This window comes from Phyllostomus hastatus, unplaced genomic scaffold (genome assembly GCF_019186645.2).
Source record: "Phyllostomus hastatus isolate PE091 unplaced genomic scaffold, TTU_PhHast_1.1 phas_contig_150, whole genome shotgun sequence".
Classification (NCBI taxonomy): domain Eukaryota; kingdom Metazoa; phylum Chordata; class Mammalia; order Chiroptera; family Phyllostomidae; genus Phyllostomus; species Phyllostomus hastatus.
The window spans coordinates 37,251,046-37,267,787 of NW_025333611.1; the positions used below are offsets into that span (position 1 = coordinate 37,251,046).

The 16,742-nt window shown below is 59.4% G+C and overlaps 1 protein-coding gene across 3 annotated transcripts; it reads right to left on the reverse strand.

Annotated features, from left to right (window-relative positions):
* Window positions 1–695: 695 nt before the first annotated feature.
* On the reverse strand, window positions 696–14,113 carry RGS14 (regulator of G protein signaling 14). 3 transcript variants are annotated; one of them, XM_045823746.1, is made up of 15 exons: window positions 13,912–14,113; window positions 7,374–7,395; window positions 7,029–7,207; window positions 6,574–6,666; window positions 6,346–6,489; window positions 5,835–5,978; window positions 5,608–5,719; window positions 5,174–5,286; window positions 4,575–4,778; window positions 2,547–2,620; window positions 2,197–2,323; window positions 2,032–2,113; window positions 1,883–1,929; window positions 1,692–1,803; window positions 696–1,433 (listed from the first exon to the last, which is right to left on the reverse strand). In XM_045823746.1, the coding sequence occupies exons 1-15, from the start codon at window positions 13,954–13,956 to the stop codon at window positions 1,231–1,233; spliced, it is 1,701 nt and encodes a 566-aa protein (XP_045679702.1). In that variant the 5' UTR covers window positions 13,957–14,113; the 3' UTR covers window positions 696–1,230. The 3 variants fall into 3 exon arrangements, with proteins under 3 accessions (XP_045679702.1, XP_045679692.1, XP_045679709.1); XM_045823736.1 differs by having other exon boundaries at window positions 2,547–2,623; XM_045823753.1 differs by having other exon boundaries at window positions 1,248–1,433; window positions 1,692–1,789; window positions 2,547–2,623.
* Window positions 14,114–16,742: the final 2,629 nt, after the last annotated feature.

Here is a 16,742-nt window from a genome sequence, read left to right on the forward strand (position 1 = left end):
CAGCTCAAAGAGCTGGGAGGCGGATGAGAGTGCAACCTGTTGAGGTGGTCAGGGGGGTAAGGGTGCAACCCTTACCCCCTGGATACCTCCTGGAGGCTCCTGTGTCCCCTTGCTGCCCCTGTCACAGAGGCTCCTGTATCGCCTTGCTGCTCCTGTCACAGCGCCGGGACTGAGTCTGGCTTCTCTGCCTGCAGGCGGGGCCCTCCTTCTGGGAGTTCTTCCCCGCTCCCCCTCCCTGTGTGAAGTTTCCCTGCAGCCTGGGGGCAGGGATGACCACCAAGCCAAGGCAGTGAGGGGCAGAACCCTCCTTGCAACAATGCCTGGTGTCCCCACATGGCCTTCGATGCATCCAAAGAAACCACAGCTGTGTCTGCAGGGACACATTCAGTCCCTAGAGAAGCAGGAAACAGCCACCAGACACCAAACTCAGAGGGGAGCCCAAGGAACAGCAGGGTCACACCTGGCAGAGGCACCACTCCCCAGGGGGTCTTCCCCTTCCCCTCCCTCCCTCCTGTGTTCCCCCACCCCGCCCCCACACTTTGTGCAGCCAGGAAGAGAAGATCTGACAACAGGAAGTCAGGGGGCACGTCTGAGGTGCCCAAGAGCTTCCGGGCACTGCGCCCTTGGTGACAGATGCAATGTGGTTTTTGGGGGGTGGGGGTGGGGGGTACAGTGTATGCAAGGAACACACCTCATGACAGAACAATAATAATAATTATAATAACAATATTATACATTCAGGACAAACCCAGCTGCCCCAAGCCAACTGGAAAATCCGTCTGTCCAGTAGAGTCCAGTGGGTAGAGGGAGGGGCTGCCTAGCTGCACCCCCAGGCCTTGCTTACACCAACTCCCTGAGGAGGGGCCCGCCCCTCCTCCTGCTCCCTGATGAGGCTCGGCACAGGGTGGGGAGGCTGGCACTGCCAACACCACCCCTCTGTGTTGGGCAAGCCTGCACAGGGGTGTGTGAAGGGAGGAGGGGAGCCGCACCTACTCCCAGTGGCCTGCTTCAAGGGGTGGGTGGGTGAGCCTCTGAGGGACCAAGTGGTGGCAGCTGGGGGGTGTGGCCACTTTGAGCCCCTCTCCACCGCCTTGTGGCTCTTCCTTCGAGCCAGCCCGTGGCAGGAAGGGGCCAGGGACACTCACGGCACGGACAGGGCATGCAGGGCAGGGCCATGGCATGCTCGGCCTGCCAGGGGCCATGCAGCCAGCCCGGACTGTTGGACAGCTGTCAGAGGGCTGAGTGGGTGGCGCAGTCTGAGGGGTCCCCTTTGGGCGGGGCTGATGATTCAGTCTGTGGTGGGGCCTCCTGGGAGCTAGGCCCTTGGGCAGGCAGCTGCAAAAATTCTGGAAGCACCAGGTCCTCTTTGCGCAGAAGGCCCCTTTGGTCATGGGCCCCACTGCTTTGTACCCGGTTCAGCAGCTCCACTAGGCCTGTGGGTGGCCACAGAATCAGGGGCCCCACTTGCAGAGAGCTGCCCACTCTCTTCCACCACAGCCCACTGCCCATACCGTGGCCACAGCCTTCCCAACCCCAGCACTGACGCCCCGTCCACCCGATCCCAGCCTGGCCAGTACCCAAACCCCAATGGCCCCCAGCCCTCTTTTCCCAGCTCCAATGACATCCAGTCCCCGATGCCACCTCAGTGGTGCCAAACCCCGGGTCTCTAGCCCCCACCATCCCCAAAGTACCTTCGATGTCGCAGGTCTGTCGCCTCCCAGTGACACTGCTGGGCTCCCTGGCTGCGGAGCTGAGCGGTAGTGGAGAATGGGCTGCCCTGTCCTGGGTTCTAGGTGGGGTGCGCTGTGAGAACGTGGGGTCAGAGCCACAGCCAGGGGGTAAGGTGTGGCGGGCAAAAGAGGGCTTTCCGCCTCTCACTCACCTGGTTATGGCAGGAGGGTGCATCGCCAGCTTCGGAAATCGTCACACCTGGGCAGAGAGCGCCACCTTTTGTGTTTGTATCCCACCTGGACCCCCTGACTCCTTGATCCGCGCCGGCCGGGGACCTTGCCCCAGGCTGACATCCCCTACCTGGGAGCGTGTCCAAAACCAGTCTCCGGGCCGCCACGGAGCTCACTAGCTTCCCCAGATCCAGCGGCTGCTTCTCACCTGGCTGCGGGGACAGGTCAGCAGCCTGCGGGACAGGGAGCCCACTCCCCGCCGCCCGGCCCCAGCCCCGCAGCCATGCCCTCTCACCAAGCGCAGCTCCACCTGTTGCGGGCTCAGGCCGTGCTTCGCCAGGGTGGGCTGCAGCGCCTCCTGCAGCCGCTTGGTGGGCTTGGCCGAGATCAGCACCACGCGCTGTAGCGCCGCCAACTCGAGGCTGCACACGACCCTTGGGCTGCGAACTAGCCGAGGGCGACCCGCCTCTCCTCCCAACCCACACTCCCTAGCCCTGAGAGGAGGCCGCACCTGAACCAGGAGGGAGGGGCGGGCAGGTAAAGGCTTAGCCCAAGGGGAGAGGTTAGCCCCAGAGGCGGGACGTGCAGGGAAGAACTGTAGCTGGAACAGCTACTCGACCCAAGCCTCGAGGAAGGGGCACTCACTGGAAGGTGGTCCTGCTCTCCAGTTTCACTTCCTGGTCCGCCAGCACGGTGCAGTCCTGATCCAGGACCAGGGCCTTCTGGGGACAGACGACAGGCAGGCTCTGAGTCCCTCCCCCACCCCGAGTTAGCCCCGGTGTCCCAGGGGACCGCCTTCACCTCTTGGGTGGTTGCCCTAACATTTACAGGGAAGGATGGATGGGCAGGTGAACCATAGAGATGTGGATGCGGTAGAGACCAGGCTGGAGGTAGAGCCCGGCATGGCCAAGGCTAGGGAGAAGGCTGGCAGGAACACTGGACACACTTGCCAAAGAAAGGGAGTTACGGGGGAACTCGGGGGGTGGGGCGGGCACAGGACGGTGAAGGGGCTGCTTGGGGAAGGGGCAGCCTTAAGTCCTGGATCCCAGGGTGCCTCTCCCTGGGCCCAGGCAGAACCTCACTCCTGGGCAGCTGTGCCTTGTCCCTCAGCATGTGAAGCCCACCCAGACCAGCTGGACGTGTGTCCTCCCACACCACCCATCTTTGGTTGGCCACCCAGGGCTTGTCGCTTTTTGGACAGATTTCCACTTCTCTCTATCCCCACCTACTAAGGACACATCTTGTCTCCTCACTGCAAACAGAGCGTTCCCCCCAGTCTGCCGTGAGGACTGGAGGATGCGAAGCGTCTGGCACAGCAGGCCCAGAAACAGCTGCTGTGGGGATTATGGCCCCCAGAGGCTCTGTGACCTACAGCAGCTGGGGGCAGGGAGGCGGCCTCTACCCTGCCCTGGGCCTGTGCCCTGCTGCAGGGACAGGTGGAGTGTGAGTGGTGAGGTTATATTTAGCAATCCTGAAAGCCCATCTGGGCTGTGGAGGGTGCTCTGGAGGCCCGAGAGAGTGGGCAGAGCTCTCCCCATCCTTGCCCTCACACTCCCAAGATCTGGGCCCCTGAGTAGGCCCTGAACCTCTCACCCACCTCCAGGTCATCGATTAAGCTCTTCCCTCTGCCTGGAATGTCCTCCCCCCACAGCTCTGAGAGGCAAACCCCTCTCATCCTCATCAACTGCTGCCTCTTCCAGGAAGCCTTCCTGGGACCAGCCAGAAATGCTTACCTCACCCCAGAAACCCTCTGGAGGTTCGACTCCTCCTCCCTGGTCATACCCTGCCTGGCTCACCTCCAGCCAGTAGACCTGGAGGACAGCGCTTAGGCCCACACCCCTCTGCCCACCCCCGGGCAGGGTGTGAGGGCTTGTCTGCTGGGTGAATGGAATCCTGGCGGGTCTTTTGGGATGCAGCACTCTTCCCTCAGACCCCCCACTGGGCAGCTTGGTTTAAAGCGAGTTTCCCCCTAGACTCCCCTTTAAAACTAGGCTACTTTGTACCTAGAGGAAAGTTTTTATGGGTTAGGTATGTATGCTTGGGTGCTCCTGATGGCAGAGGAGGGAAGGGCTCCCCCAAATAGTGATTTCAGGGGTGGGCAGTCTGAGGTAGGAGGGCTGGGGAAAAACCCACCTCCAGTAGGGGTTCCTCCTACTCTACCATCCCAAACCATCAAAGTAAGATGCTGGGTGAAGCTGGAAATCAGGATGGGTGGGGTGGGGTAGGATTTTTGGAAGTTGAGAGTGGATGTCTGGGTTTGAGTGAGGAGTTGGCACTGGGTTGATTTGGACTTGGGCATGGGGGGAGGGGTATGGTGGGAAGAGGCTGGAGTTAAGAAGAGGGCAAGCTGGCCTCTGAACCAAAGGGTCACCGGTTCGATTCCCAGTCAGATCACATGTCTGGGTTGTGGGCCAGGTCCTCAGTAGGGGGTGAGCGAGAAGCAACCACACATTGGTTGCCCTCTGTCCCTCCCTTCCCCTCTCTCTAAAAATAAATAAATTAAATCTTTTTTAAAAAGAAGGGAATGAGGATAGGGGATAGGGTTGGAATTAGGGTTGGTCAGGGGGTCAGGAATGGAACTGGGGTTGAAGTCACAGCTGAGCAGAGGCAGGAATGGGGTTGGGGTGAGGACCAGAAGGGGAGTCAAAGCTGGTGACCAGGCCAGGCTCGCACCTGCTCGTTGCCCACCAGGTAGACCTTGATGTCGGGTAGAGAAAGGCCTCGTTTCTCACAAATGCCGGACAGCATGGCACGAATGGTGAGGCCGGGCCGGGCCAGGGCCAAGGAGGCTGTGCCGTCGGGCAGGTACACGCAACAGTACTTCCCTTGACGGCTTTCGCTCTCACCTTCCGAGCTCCCAAGGCTCTTCCGATGGCTCTAATTCAGGGCAGGAGTGGTGGGGGAGTCATGAGTGCACATTCAAGGACAGGTGGACAGGTGAGTCACGGGGCACACATGTGCACACAGGCATGCACGCCGCAGAGCACACCTGTCGTCCTATAGGCACGAGGATGCTCAACTGGGCACACGGGTACCCAGGGGGAGGTCCACCCACGGACACCCTCCCACAGTGTACACCTGGGCACCCACACGTGCACACGCATCGCCTGCATGGGACCCACTGTGGTGAAGGCAGGTAGGAAGCAAGGAGGCAAAGGAACTGGCTTCGAGAAGCAAACGAGGGACATGGAAGAGGGGATGGTGACCGGGAAGGATGGCGGCCACACAAAGGGAGCCTAGCCTGCACTTCGTCTCCCCCAGCAGTCGCTCACCTCAGATTTGCTGCTGGTGAAGGCAAGGAAGCCGAGGTCCAGGCTGGCAGAGGAGTTGAGGGAGCCCTGGGACTCTCGTCTCAAGGCCGAGTTTGCCCCGGTGCCCGCCAGTTCTAGGAGAGAGGGAGCAGTGAGCAGGTCAGCCCCGCGACCCCCATCCCCTGCGGATGCCTCTCCTCAGCCGCGGGCCGGGTGGAGCTCTCCTGCACGGGTCTAACGCGGTTTGGGGTCCTGCAAGCCTCGCTACCGAGGGGGCTTCCCAGACTTCTGGGGTGTGGCCTAGGAACCAAGCCACCGGGGTAACGCGGTGGCGACAGGGCCCTGCATTCCTGTCGGTTTTCATGAACTGTGGGTGGGACAAGTAGGAGGAAGGGGGTTCTCAAGGATTGTGGGCACTCCCGCCCCTTCTTCTCGGGGCCCGCTCCTGCCCTCACCCCTGCGGAAGGACTTGCGGAGCGGGCGGCCCCCAGGGCCCTCGGCCGTCGGCAGCTGCCCCAGCTCCTCCACACCGAGCGGCAGCGACTTCCCGGGCTTCAGCTTTGGCTTCTGCGGGCACACGGAAGGCGCTGGCACCGGGCCGGGCCCCAGCCCGCATGCAGACCCCGGGCAAGCCTGCAGATCTGCACCCGGCACCCCGCGCCCCACAGCCCCTCGTCCACACCTTTCTGGTGGCATCGGGGCTGCCGAGGCGCGAGGAGCCGGGGTCCGGGAGGGGGCGCCCCTCCGCCTCCGCCAGGAGGCACTCGCGGTACAGCGGGGACTTGACGAAGCGCGCATAGCTGTCGAATTTCATCAAGTTGAAGATCTATGGGGCAGGCGCCGCGGCGGTGAGCCGGGGTCCCAGGCCGGGCCCGCGGAGTTGGCCTGGGCTCTCACCTAGGAAGCAAGCCCCGGCCCCTCCCGCCCACCTTCAAGGCCCAGGCCCCGTCCCTACGCTTGGCCCCACCCGCCTCGCGACTAGGCCACGCCCCTGGCCCACTCCTTCACCGCAGCCTGGGGTACCTACCTCGGAAGAGCGCTCTGCCCCTCATTTACTTGTTTCTAAAACCTCAACCTAGTTTGCCCCTTCCTCACTCCACCCGTCATTCCCTGCTCAACGCGGCTCAGGCTCCGCCCCTGGATCTGGCCCCGCCTCGGCCTCTGTGCTCCCTTCCAAAGCCACGCCCCCTCACCTGAAGTTGCTGCGCCCGGAACATATCCGGTCGCGGATTAGCCAGCACCTCTTCGCCGAGCCAGGCCTGCCGGTCGATATTCACCGGGCTCAGTGCCTGGCTGGAAAGGAACTCCTGGTAGATGCTGCGGGCTTCCTGAGCTAGCTGGGGAAAGAGGGACAGGTGAAGGTCAGGGGCGCTGCCCAGGCCCTGGTCCCACCTCTCTGCCTTATTCCCTCTTCCTCTCACCTTCTGGACGTCGCTGGCAGGGATCTGCTGGAAGCTCTCGCAGGCCTTCCAGAAAGTCAGGTTCTCAGCACTGTACTCCTTCTTCAGGAATTCCTGGGGGTGAGGGGTGGGGGGTGGATGGCGGTGGTGGGTTGGGTGGGCGTGTAAGGAGAAGGCAGTCAGGAGTGGGAGACCCAGTCAGGGGATGTGGGTAAAGGGGTTGGGATAGAGACTCAAAGCCAAGAGGTCAAACCAGACAGACGGATAGGGTCAAGGCAGGCACACAGAGAGAAAAGGAGAGGCAGACACAAGGATAGAGAGACACAAAGTTCCCAGCTGTCAGGAGAGGAGAGTGCTAAAGAAAAACTGTGGGAAAGGCAGGTGACAGAGTAGTCCCATGGGCCAGCCTGAAGTGCCATGCATGCCCCCCACCACCCTGCCATCTGCCATGCCCCCCATCCCACCCCAGGGCTCACAGTGAAGTAGGCCTGGCCCAGCGGGTCCTGCAGCAGCCGCTCGAAGGACAGGCCCCAGCTGGCTGCGGGCTGGTCCTCTGTGGGGAAGGAGCTGCTGGGGCCGCTGGGGAGGCTGCGGATGCTGAGGGAGCTGCCCCGGCCGTCGCCCTGGCCCTGGGGCTCTGCTGTGCTGCTCAACTCTGCAGGGGGACAGACAAGTGGCTGCGGCCTCCCCAGCCCTGGGCCCAAGCCCACCTGCAGATACTTTCCTTGAAAAGATAGTGAGAGGCAGGGGTATCCCCACCCCATTCCACAGACACCACACGGCAGCCCAAGCAGGCTCCCTCCACATGCCCTGTCACTCACCTCCATCTGAGACAGCCAAAACCTGCAAGAGACCAGAGGTGGGAAATGAGGGCACAGCGTAGGACGGGTTCTCAAAGGACAGTTCTAGGCCAGCCCCCAGGACTGGAGCTGTGTCCTCTGCCCGGGGGGCCGTGCTGGGCATTCCTGGCCCAGTCACTGCTTGTTCAAGGTTTTGCTTAGGCTGTCCCTGGCTCCTCTTCCACCACAGGTCAAGCCCTGTGTGCTGCAACTTCTGCCTGGTGCCCCCCGCCCCCCATTGCCCCTGCCTCCCTCCTCCAGTGCCTGCTCCGTAAGCCCAGGGATGTAGCTTGGTGGGTAGGAGCACAGGCTCTGAGTGCTGTCTCTGCCCCTAGCTGTATGACTTGGGGCAAGTCACTTGCTTGTCTTCACCTGGAAACAGAGGATGATGGTAATCATAGTAACCTACTTCCTGCGGCTGTTGTGAGGACCAAATCAAATGAAAGTGTCAGCAGCATCTGGAACAGTGGCCGCCGTGTGCTGCTGTCTTTGAGGAAGGAAAGGAGCCTCTGTAGCTGATGATCTCCTTATTGCAACTGTTTCCTCTTGGGGATCAGGGTCTCCCTTGGGTCCCAGCCCCCTTGGGCAGGGCACCAGATGCTATTTTATACTACAGAGCAGTGGCTCTCAACCTTCAGTGTGCATTAGAAATACTGGAGGGCCCCCTGCTCAAACATCCAGGTTTGGTAGGTCCAGGATGGGGCCTGAGACTCTCCATTGCTAACAGGCTCCTAGGCGATGCCGATGTTGCTGGCCCCGCAGATCACACTATGAGTGATGTTGCTGTAGCGGCCAACGCCCTCCTCCCGCCTCCCCTCCACAGAGAATGCCTCCAACTTCTCTGGGAATCCCAAGCATTAGTGAAACAGAAAAACCTTCCTTTCAGAATGACTCTTGCTTGGTCTTCCTACCTTCCCAGCAGCTCCTCCAGCTTCCTCATCATCTCCTACTCCCCCAACGTGGCCCCTGCCCCTCCCCGACTCTGTCCTGGGCCCTTCCACCCACATCTCCTCAGCTCCAAACACATAGCCAACTTCCCACTAACGTCTCCACCCCAGTGTCCCACAAGCCCTTCAAATCCATCCAGTACCAAATGGCAGCCACCTCTGCCACCACCACAGCAGGGCTCCCAGCCTGCTCCCCTGTGTCTCATCTTTCTTCCCATCACCTGAGCTCCCAACACCAGGGTTTGAGTCATCTCCAGTGCCTCCCTCCCTCTCACCTCCTACATTTTCACTAGGCCCTGCCCTGGGAGCTTCCACCACCTGCCCCTCCTCCCCATCCCTGCTGGAAGCATGTCTGCAAACACCCCTCCCAAACACCCCTCCCGCAGAAAGCCTCTCCCTGCTCCCCTGGCTGCAGCCTCCCTCTCTGCTCCCCACTTGCACCTGGGGTCACGTGCAGGTGGGGGGCTGCAGCTGGCCTGCAGATATGTGAGACATCACTAATATCTTATCCCTCCGAATGTTTTTTTTTTTCTTTTTAAATTTAAAGAGGTTTCCTGCATTTAAAAATCAGGAGTTTTACAGAAAACCCCAGCTTTATGCCCCAGCCACCCTGAGCTTCTTCCAGCATGGCAACCTTGGCTGGCACTGAGCAGCAACCAGTGCCTGGAAGGGGTTTGGCTCTCCTCGCAGGCCCCTGGGGCCAGTCCAATGCATTTGTGTTCCTTATGGCAGCAGGTGCCACCCAGACTGCGTGGGTTTAAATCTGTGCTGTGTGACCTTGGACAGGGTACTTCACCTCTTTGTGCCTCAGTTTCTTCCTCTCTACAAATGGAGCAAACACTGTAATCATCCTGACCTTAAAGCATTGCTGTGAGTAAACAAATTAGCTGTGTATGTAAAGAACTCAGGACCCTCTCTGCGATGTGTAAGTGTTCAGGGAACATTATGATACTGTTGCTGTGTTAGTACCTGAAGCTGACCCTGCTCCCGCTTTCTAGTTGGGGGGCCTGCCACAGAGGAAAAGCACAGGTGTGAGAGTCTGTCAGACCCAAATTCAAGCCCCAGCCCTGCCCTTTCCTAGTTTCAGGACCATGGCCCCCTCCCTGAGCCTCCTCTCCAGCCGGGAGCCCCGAGGAGGAGTGACAGTTTTCCAAGGACAATGGCAGCGCCCCGGCTCCACTGCGCCCAGACCTCCCCTCCCCGCCTTTGCTCTCCCCTGTCGGATAGCTTTGTCCAAGCCATCTCTCACAGCTCCAGGAGAAAGCTCCAACGACAGGGGTGTGTGCCTACGGCCACCCCTTCCAGCCTGCTCTTTCCCTTCTGGCCACCCAGAGAGAGCCCAGGTTGCTCTCTCTGCTGCTCTCGCCCCCATGGCTGCCAGGGCAGGCTGGGGCCCCAAGGCTCTGCCACGGAAGCCAGCCCTACCCCTGTTTGGTTTTATTCTCTGCATGAGGTCAAATCAACTTTCTGTGTCTTTAGGTGGGGCTAGCTCCCAGGTCCTCCCCAGGCCCCACTCCCGGCCCTGGGAGGCCAGCAGATGCTGGGTCATAGCCCCAACTCCGCCTGGGCCTGACTGGCCAACCCCTTCGGCCTCCCTCTTTCCCTCCTCCTTCCCCCACCCTACACTTCATTAAAGTTTTCTGGTTTTCCCTCACCCCTACACGTTCCTGCTTCCTGCTTCACTGTTTTGTTTGCCTGGTATCTGCTCCTGCTCCCCTGCCCAGTGGCTTTCCAGTCTCTGCCCATTGCCATCCGTCCTCCCTAAATACCAGCCTCCTGAGGCCCCCTGCCCTTACCTGGGCTTCTCTCCCTTACTAGTCTGGCAGCTCCTGGAAGGCAGGCTTGGGTTGGAGGAAGGAACCAACCTGCACTCCCTCCCACGGAGCACCCTCCTTGCCCAGGGCTTCTAAGCAGCCATCGGGGCCCAGAGCAACTCTGCTCTGCCCCACTAGGCTGCCCCAGCAACCCCACCACCACCAGGGATGCTCCATCTCTGAGCACCCCCACCTCTGAGCCTGCAGTGCACCTTCCTGAGCCCTCCTGCCCCACTGGTTGCTGTCCTGTGCAGCTGAGGCCGAGACAGGAGAGGGACTGGCGTCCCGAGGTGGGAGGGTTGGACTGGAGGCCAGTTCCAGTTCCACCTTGCCAGCGGAAGTGACCTCCCTTCTTTGGGCCTCAGTTTCCCCCTTGATGGCAGGGGGCTCAGCTTCCCCAGACTGCTGGGGCTGCTGGGAAGGACAACAGGCCTGCATGTGAAAGCAGCAGGCATGAGGCGCTCAGGGGCTCTGCTGACCTCATGCCGAGCTGCTGGCCAGGTCCTACCTACCCAGGCTCCCAGGCCAGGGGAAGTTGTGCTGAGCAGGGCTGGCCTTGCCCCACCCTGGCCTACCCAAGGAGAAGTGGTGCATGAATGGTGAGAAAAGGGGAAGAGAGGATGAGGAAGGGTGTGGTGTCCAGTGGCATCCCCAATCCATGGCCGGGCATCATCGGTTTGCCGCACTTTTTCTTAGGAACCGGGCCCTGCAGGAGCCACTAGTGTCTAAATACTAAGGTGAGGGCGGCCCAGCATTTCCTGAGCACCTATGGGGTGACAGGCACTCTCTGACAGCACGCAGGCTTGTTCTCACTCGGTCCTCACATCTGGGGCCTGTGCAGCAGTTATCACTCCTCCCATTCGTCTCTCAGGCGAGGACACCTAGGCCCGAAGTCACACAGCTGCAAAGTGCCCGAGATGAAACTGGAGCCCAGGTGTGCCTGACTCTGGAATCTGAGGTCTTTCCTCCATGATGCTCTGTCTCAGGGTGGACAGGAGACTTCCCAGGGGAGCGGGGAGGCCCAGGGCCTCAGCCATTGGGCCATAGGTGGGGGCAAAGCCAATTGGGGGTAAAGGGCCCAGGGCCTCCTCATGAACCCTGACCCCTGGAGGGGTCGGACCTCAAAGGGAGGACTGATTTACTGTGTGTCTTCTGTACCACCATCACTTTCATCCTAGCCTGGGGAGGCCAAGGCCCAGGGACACCCGCAGGGGACACCCACAGAGGACACCGCGAGCCTGGCTCCTCTGGTCTGCACCAGCCCTGGGGAGCTGGCCCCAGACTTGGTGTTGGTGAGGCCACCTGTCTCTCAGACGGCCCAGAGGTGCATGGGCTCTGCCTGGCACATCTCCTCATCAGGTGGGGAAGATTAAGCAGGCATCCCAAGAGTGACAGAACACGATGAGCGCCCCTCCCAGTGTCCCCAAATCTGGGCCTTTCCCGACGCCACGCCTGCCTCTAGCTGGCGCATCCTTCTAGGACTTCTCCCTGGCCCCAATGCCCCAAGTGCGCGGACAGGCTGCTTCCCCTTCCCAGGCCCCCTCGAGCTTTCTGGGTCCCTGAGCAGCAGCTCTTATCCAAACCAGAATTTTACTCCGGTATTTGTGCCCATGTCTTTTCTGTCTTGCCAAACTGGGAGCTGCCTGAGGGCAGGAGACAGGACGATGGGTCTGGATTTTGAGAGCTGGGACAGGGCTGGCACCGAGCAGGCCTTGCGGAGGGGCTGTCGAATGAACCAGTGAGCAAACGAGGTGGCAGTTGGGACTGTGTGGAGGCATCTCTTGGAGGGGGGCTGGGAGTCATCTCTAAGTGACAGGTTTCATTGCAACTGCCTGACATGCTGAGTGGCAGAAAGACAAGGCTGACAAATGAAACTGCCTCTGCAGGGAATGAGGAGGGTGGGGTGGCAGCCGGGGGAGGTAGGGGAGGACAGAGCCAGGCAGTTCGGGGAGGTGGAAGAGCCCTGGCATTGAGTCAGGTGAGCTGGGTTCAAATGTGGGCCCCCCCCATCCCGCCGGCTGCCCTCTGCAAGTCATTCACTCCTCAGAGCCTCCATCAGGAGGTGACTCATGGATGGAGCCAGATGCCTGGCTCATAGATGTCTGTCCACGCTCATCCCTGCTACAGCTGCCGATGCCCTTCTGTCCCTCCCCGTTTTAGCTTAGCTTGGCCTCAGAAAGCTCCCAGAGACCAGCAAGCGGCCCATCTGTGGCCCTTGGGATTCCCAGAGGTGGCACAGAACATCCAGAACAGGCCCGGGAGGGGCAAAGATAAGCCTGTGTGAGGTTGCTGAGAGGAAAGCCTGAGGGCTTGCCGAGGCCGGGGGTGGAGCTCAGGTGCCCTCCTTGCTCTCAGTGACTTTGGGCAGAGGAGGCGTGGTTGACAAGGGAAGGGTATGTGCCTCTGGGCCCCTGAGCTGCTGCCTGGGGTGGGTGTGGAGTGGCCATGGTCCCCCTTGGCCCGGACACCCAAGTGTCATGCCTGTGGGCTAGGAGTCTGAGGCCCACAGGTTCCTGAACTTTTAGTTAGGCTTATGGTAGGGAGAGTGAGGTGGGCACCTGGGCTGGCTAGGAAGGGTCTGCCTCTCTCCTACCCCGCTAGCCTGGGGCTGGGCAATAAAGAGATACTGGGAGAAGGAGAGAGGAAAACGGATCTTGAGACTTAGAAGGCAGGAGTGGGGTTGGGGATGGCTCAGCTTCTTGGTGGGTCAGGGGATCCTTGAAGAGGGGCTGATGATGAAGGGGACACTGGGCTGACATTTATGGAGCCCTCATATTCATCATTCGTATTCCTCATTCCACTTATGCATCTCAGCAAGACTTAGAGATCAGTTTTATTCTCCTCATTTTCAGATGGAGAAACCGAGGGTCAGAGAGGACCCCCTACTGAGGAAGAACAGAACCAAGACTGGAACCCAGGTCTCCCAAGATCCATGGACTTTGTTCTACAACACTAGGCTGAGGCCTGGTGGGAGGCTAGGACAATCTGGCCTTTCTGGGCTTGTTAGGGGGGACTAGGGACCTGCCAAATGGGCTGGTATTCTAGGGAGAGAAGGGAGGCCCAGCACAGCCTGCCCCATCTGTTGAATGAATAAAGAAGCTGGACCTTACAAGGGCAGCTCAACCAGGGGTCCAAGCAGCCAAGGAGAGTGTTTAGGGGGTGGGGCAGCAGCAGCCAAGGCATACTACAGGCCAGTTCCCCTATGCCTCTCGGTAGCTCAAGAATAGGACAGACAAGCTGCACCAACCTGGCCTGACCCTTCTGAGCCACCCCAGGCTGCCCAGAGACTGCTGGTTCTGGCAGGAAGCCTCTGGAGCAGGTCCAGCTGCAGGGCAGCAACCTAGTAAGGGCTGCCCCTTACCTGACCTTGGGCATCAGAACATGGGGTGAGGAGGGGAAGGTTGAAGCTAAATGAGGTGTGAAGGCTTGGGCCCATGGGGGTGTGCAGGGGGCATGGGGCATGCCAAGCAGCCCCAGATGGTGCCACAGGAGCAGGAGAGGCAGCAGCAGGGCCCGGACCAAAAGCCTGTGCCTGCTGTGCTCCGGTCTGAACCCCAGGGTTGCTCTAGGTCCCCAGCAAGCCAATCTGGAAGGTCCAGGGGTGGGGGCACCAGGTCCCACCGCCTGCTGTCTGAACCCAAGTTCTTCCGCCCGCTAGCAGCATGCAGGCTCTTGCCCAGCCCTGCTGGGTGTGCTCCTGGGCTCCACCCTGGGTGTGCCCATCCCTCCCCACGGGCCTGGCCTGGAGCCTACACTCACCATGCGTCCGTTGGGGACGCCCAGGTGCTTGGGCTTCCCTGGCATGCCTCCGCTGTTCACTGGTCCCCGCCACGGGGGGCGCCCACCATGGGGACTGTGGGCAGGGCGCCGAGGCCAGAGCTTTCAGGGCGGCAGGCAGGCGCGGATAGAACCCAGCTCCGCTCCTGTGGGCCCTCACATCCTGAAACACCCGCTCACTACCTCTTTTCTCTGCCACAGGAAGTGTCTCTATAGAAACGGAACCACAGAAAAAAGCAAGGTCTGAGAGAGTGAACGCCTCTTCCTACACACACATTCACACACACAGGCTGCCAGCACAACCTTGCAGTGCCCCACGCAGGCACCGACACACGGCGGGGGCCCTGCATGCTTGGAGAGGAGCCCAGCTTGGCCTGGCCCGGCCCGGGAGCTCCAGGGTCATGTCTAGGCACACAGAAAGGCACGCCCACACACCTAGGCAACTATGGGCAACCCAGCAGGGGCTCCGTGGACACACGTGTATATACAAGTACATGTGCACCAAGCATCCACATGTGGACTTTACTCAGCACATGCTTATCTCACACCTGCTGCGTGTTGGGCATGTACACACTCAGCACCCCTCCCCCAGGCAGTGGTGCCCATGCAGTCACTCCTTTCATCCCCAGACACTTCCCAGGCACATGCCCAGGTGTGCACACAGGTCAGCACCTCGCATGCGTGGTCATGCGCTTACAGGCTATTCAGGTGAGCCCGTCATAAACACATGGGATCTCCTCCATAAGGACTGCCTGGTGTTTGGTCAACTGTCTGTACAATCCTGGGGACAGGCACATGTGACAGGCACACCTGCACCCAGCACAGGTGTGCACCATGCTCAACCACGAGGGCAGGGGCATGGGTCAGGTGTGTCTGTGTCTTCACAGTCCCCTTGCTCACATGCAAACCCATCTCGGCAGAGCCCTGCCAGCTGGAGAGCGACACCCTGCACTCAGCCTGGCCAGCCCCAGGGGACCTAGGCCCTTTAGCCAGAGCCCTCTGTTCTCCTCCTTACACACACATGTTCCCTCTACTGTACGTATGGACTTAGGGCCCTAAACCCCAGTTTGGGCCCCTGTCTCAACAGGGAAAAGGTGACACCTCCTTTTCCATATTCTACCTCTATACCCTGCCCCATTTTAGGGCTGTGACCTGAAAATTTTGGTGGCAGAGACTCATTCTTCATCACAAATTCATGTTCTTTTCTTCCTGGGTACATGGCTGAACTTTAATTTCCCAGGCTCTCTTGCAGTCATGTGTGGCCATGTGACTAGCTCCTACCAGTTGAATGTGAGTGGAATGGTGCGTGCTGTTTCTGGACCAAAACTCTGAAGTGTTGCTTCAAAGACATGCTGTCTGCATTCTCTTTGCCCTTCAGCTGGCTGGCTGCAGAAGATGATGAGGCTATAGGGGACTGTGGAACCACCACAAGGAAGAGGCTGGGGTCTCTGCATTAGTCCTCGAAGGCAAGCCACCCATCAACCAGAAATAGCAGCTTTGGGCTGTTATGTATGAGCTAGAAATAAACTTGAAGCCATTGCACACATTAGGGCTTATTTGTTACAGCAGCTAGCATTACCCTAGTTAAATCACCTCTTCATGCAGCCCTGACTCAACTCCTTCTGGACACTTTGCTCCGGGCCACCCAGACAGAGGGATTCATTCAGATGTGAATGTGTATGAGGTGTGTGTATGAGGGGCTGCTTTTGGGCCTGGAGCATTGCCCATGGTGGTTTTAATACATGACAGTGCGAATGTGCCTGTCAGGGGGGCTGGGGAGTGTGTGGCATGAGTGAGGACTGCCTGTCTGTCTACTGTGCCATGGCTCTGAGCCTGAGCTTCGGAGGGGGCTTTACAATTTACAGGGCTTTCTCCTGAACTGACCTAATCTGATCCTTACAATCTCCTTGTGACTGGTTCTCATTATTCCCATTTTACAGACCAGGAAACTGAGACTTGGAGAGATGTGAGTTGCCCAAGGTTACACATCAGGTCAGAGATCTGCTAAGCTGTGAACACATGTGCTTGGGGTGCCAGGAGTTGGACCTGGGCCACAACCAGCCCGGGGGCTAGCAGTGCACCTTCCTTTCCCAAAAGACCCAATCACACGCTCTGCCTGGGAGCCCCTCCCAAAGTCATCCTCTCTGGCTACTGAGAGATGCCTCTCTCTACCTGTCCATGTGGATGCCAGTTTCATCTCTGACCACATCTCCACCCCAGGGACCCCAGGAAACCCTGGGACTTCCTATCTCTTAGCGCTTATCTACTTCACTCCATGGGCGTGGTGGGGACCTTCACTCCATGGAACACTGTTCTCAATTTCTCCGTCCCTGGCTTCCCAAAGGTGATCACTTACTGATGTCTAGTCTTCCTGTGGGACTTCCAATCCCCATTCCCTGTGGAGACCTCAATGGCTCGGACCTGGCCCTCTCTCATCTGGTCCTAATGACCTATTCAGTTGACCCACCTGTCACCTGGCTCCAGTCTCTTCTCACCATAGCAAGAGAAATCCACATTGGCCACTCCCATGCTTAAAACCATTCCATTGCCTTCTGGAAAAAAGTCATGTTCTTTAGCTGGGAATTGCAGGCCCTTTGAGGCCTGGCCTCAGCCACACTCTTGCCCATCATTGTTTAGCCATTCCAAGCTGCCTGCACTCCTTATACTTTCAGGGGTCCCTCCCTGCCTTCACATTTCCTGTTCCCCTTTCTGGTAAATTGCTCATTCTTTATGACTTGATTCCAGGTTCTAGAACAAATATTCATTCTTTCACCAACTTATTAATCACCTCCTATGTGTCAAGTACTGTTGTA

Coding starts and splice junctions, on each gene's coding strand:
- RGS14 (XM_045823736.1), bottom strand. CDS start 13,956: ATGCCAGGGAAGCCCAAGCACCTGGGCGTCCCCAACGGACGCATG. Junction 6,667..7,028: donor TGGGCCAGGCCTACTTCACT/GTGAGCCCTGGG, acceptor CCTCACCCCCAG/GAATTCCTGAAGAAGGAGTA. Junction 1,930..2,031: donor GGTTTTGGACACGCTCCCAG/GTAGGGGATGTC, acceptor CTCTCTGCCCAG/GTGTGACGATTTCCGAAGCT.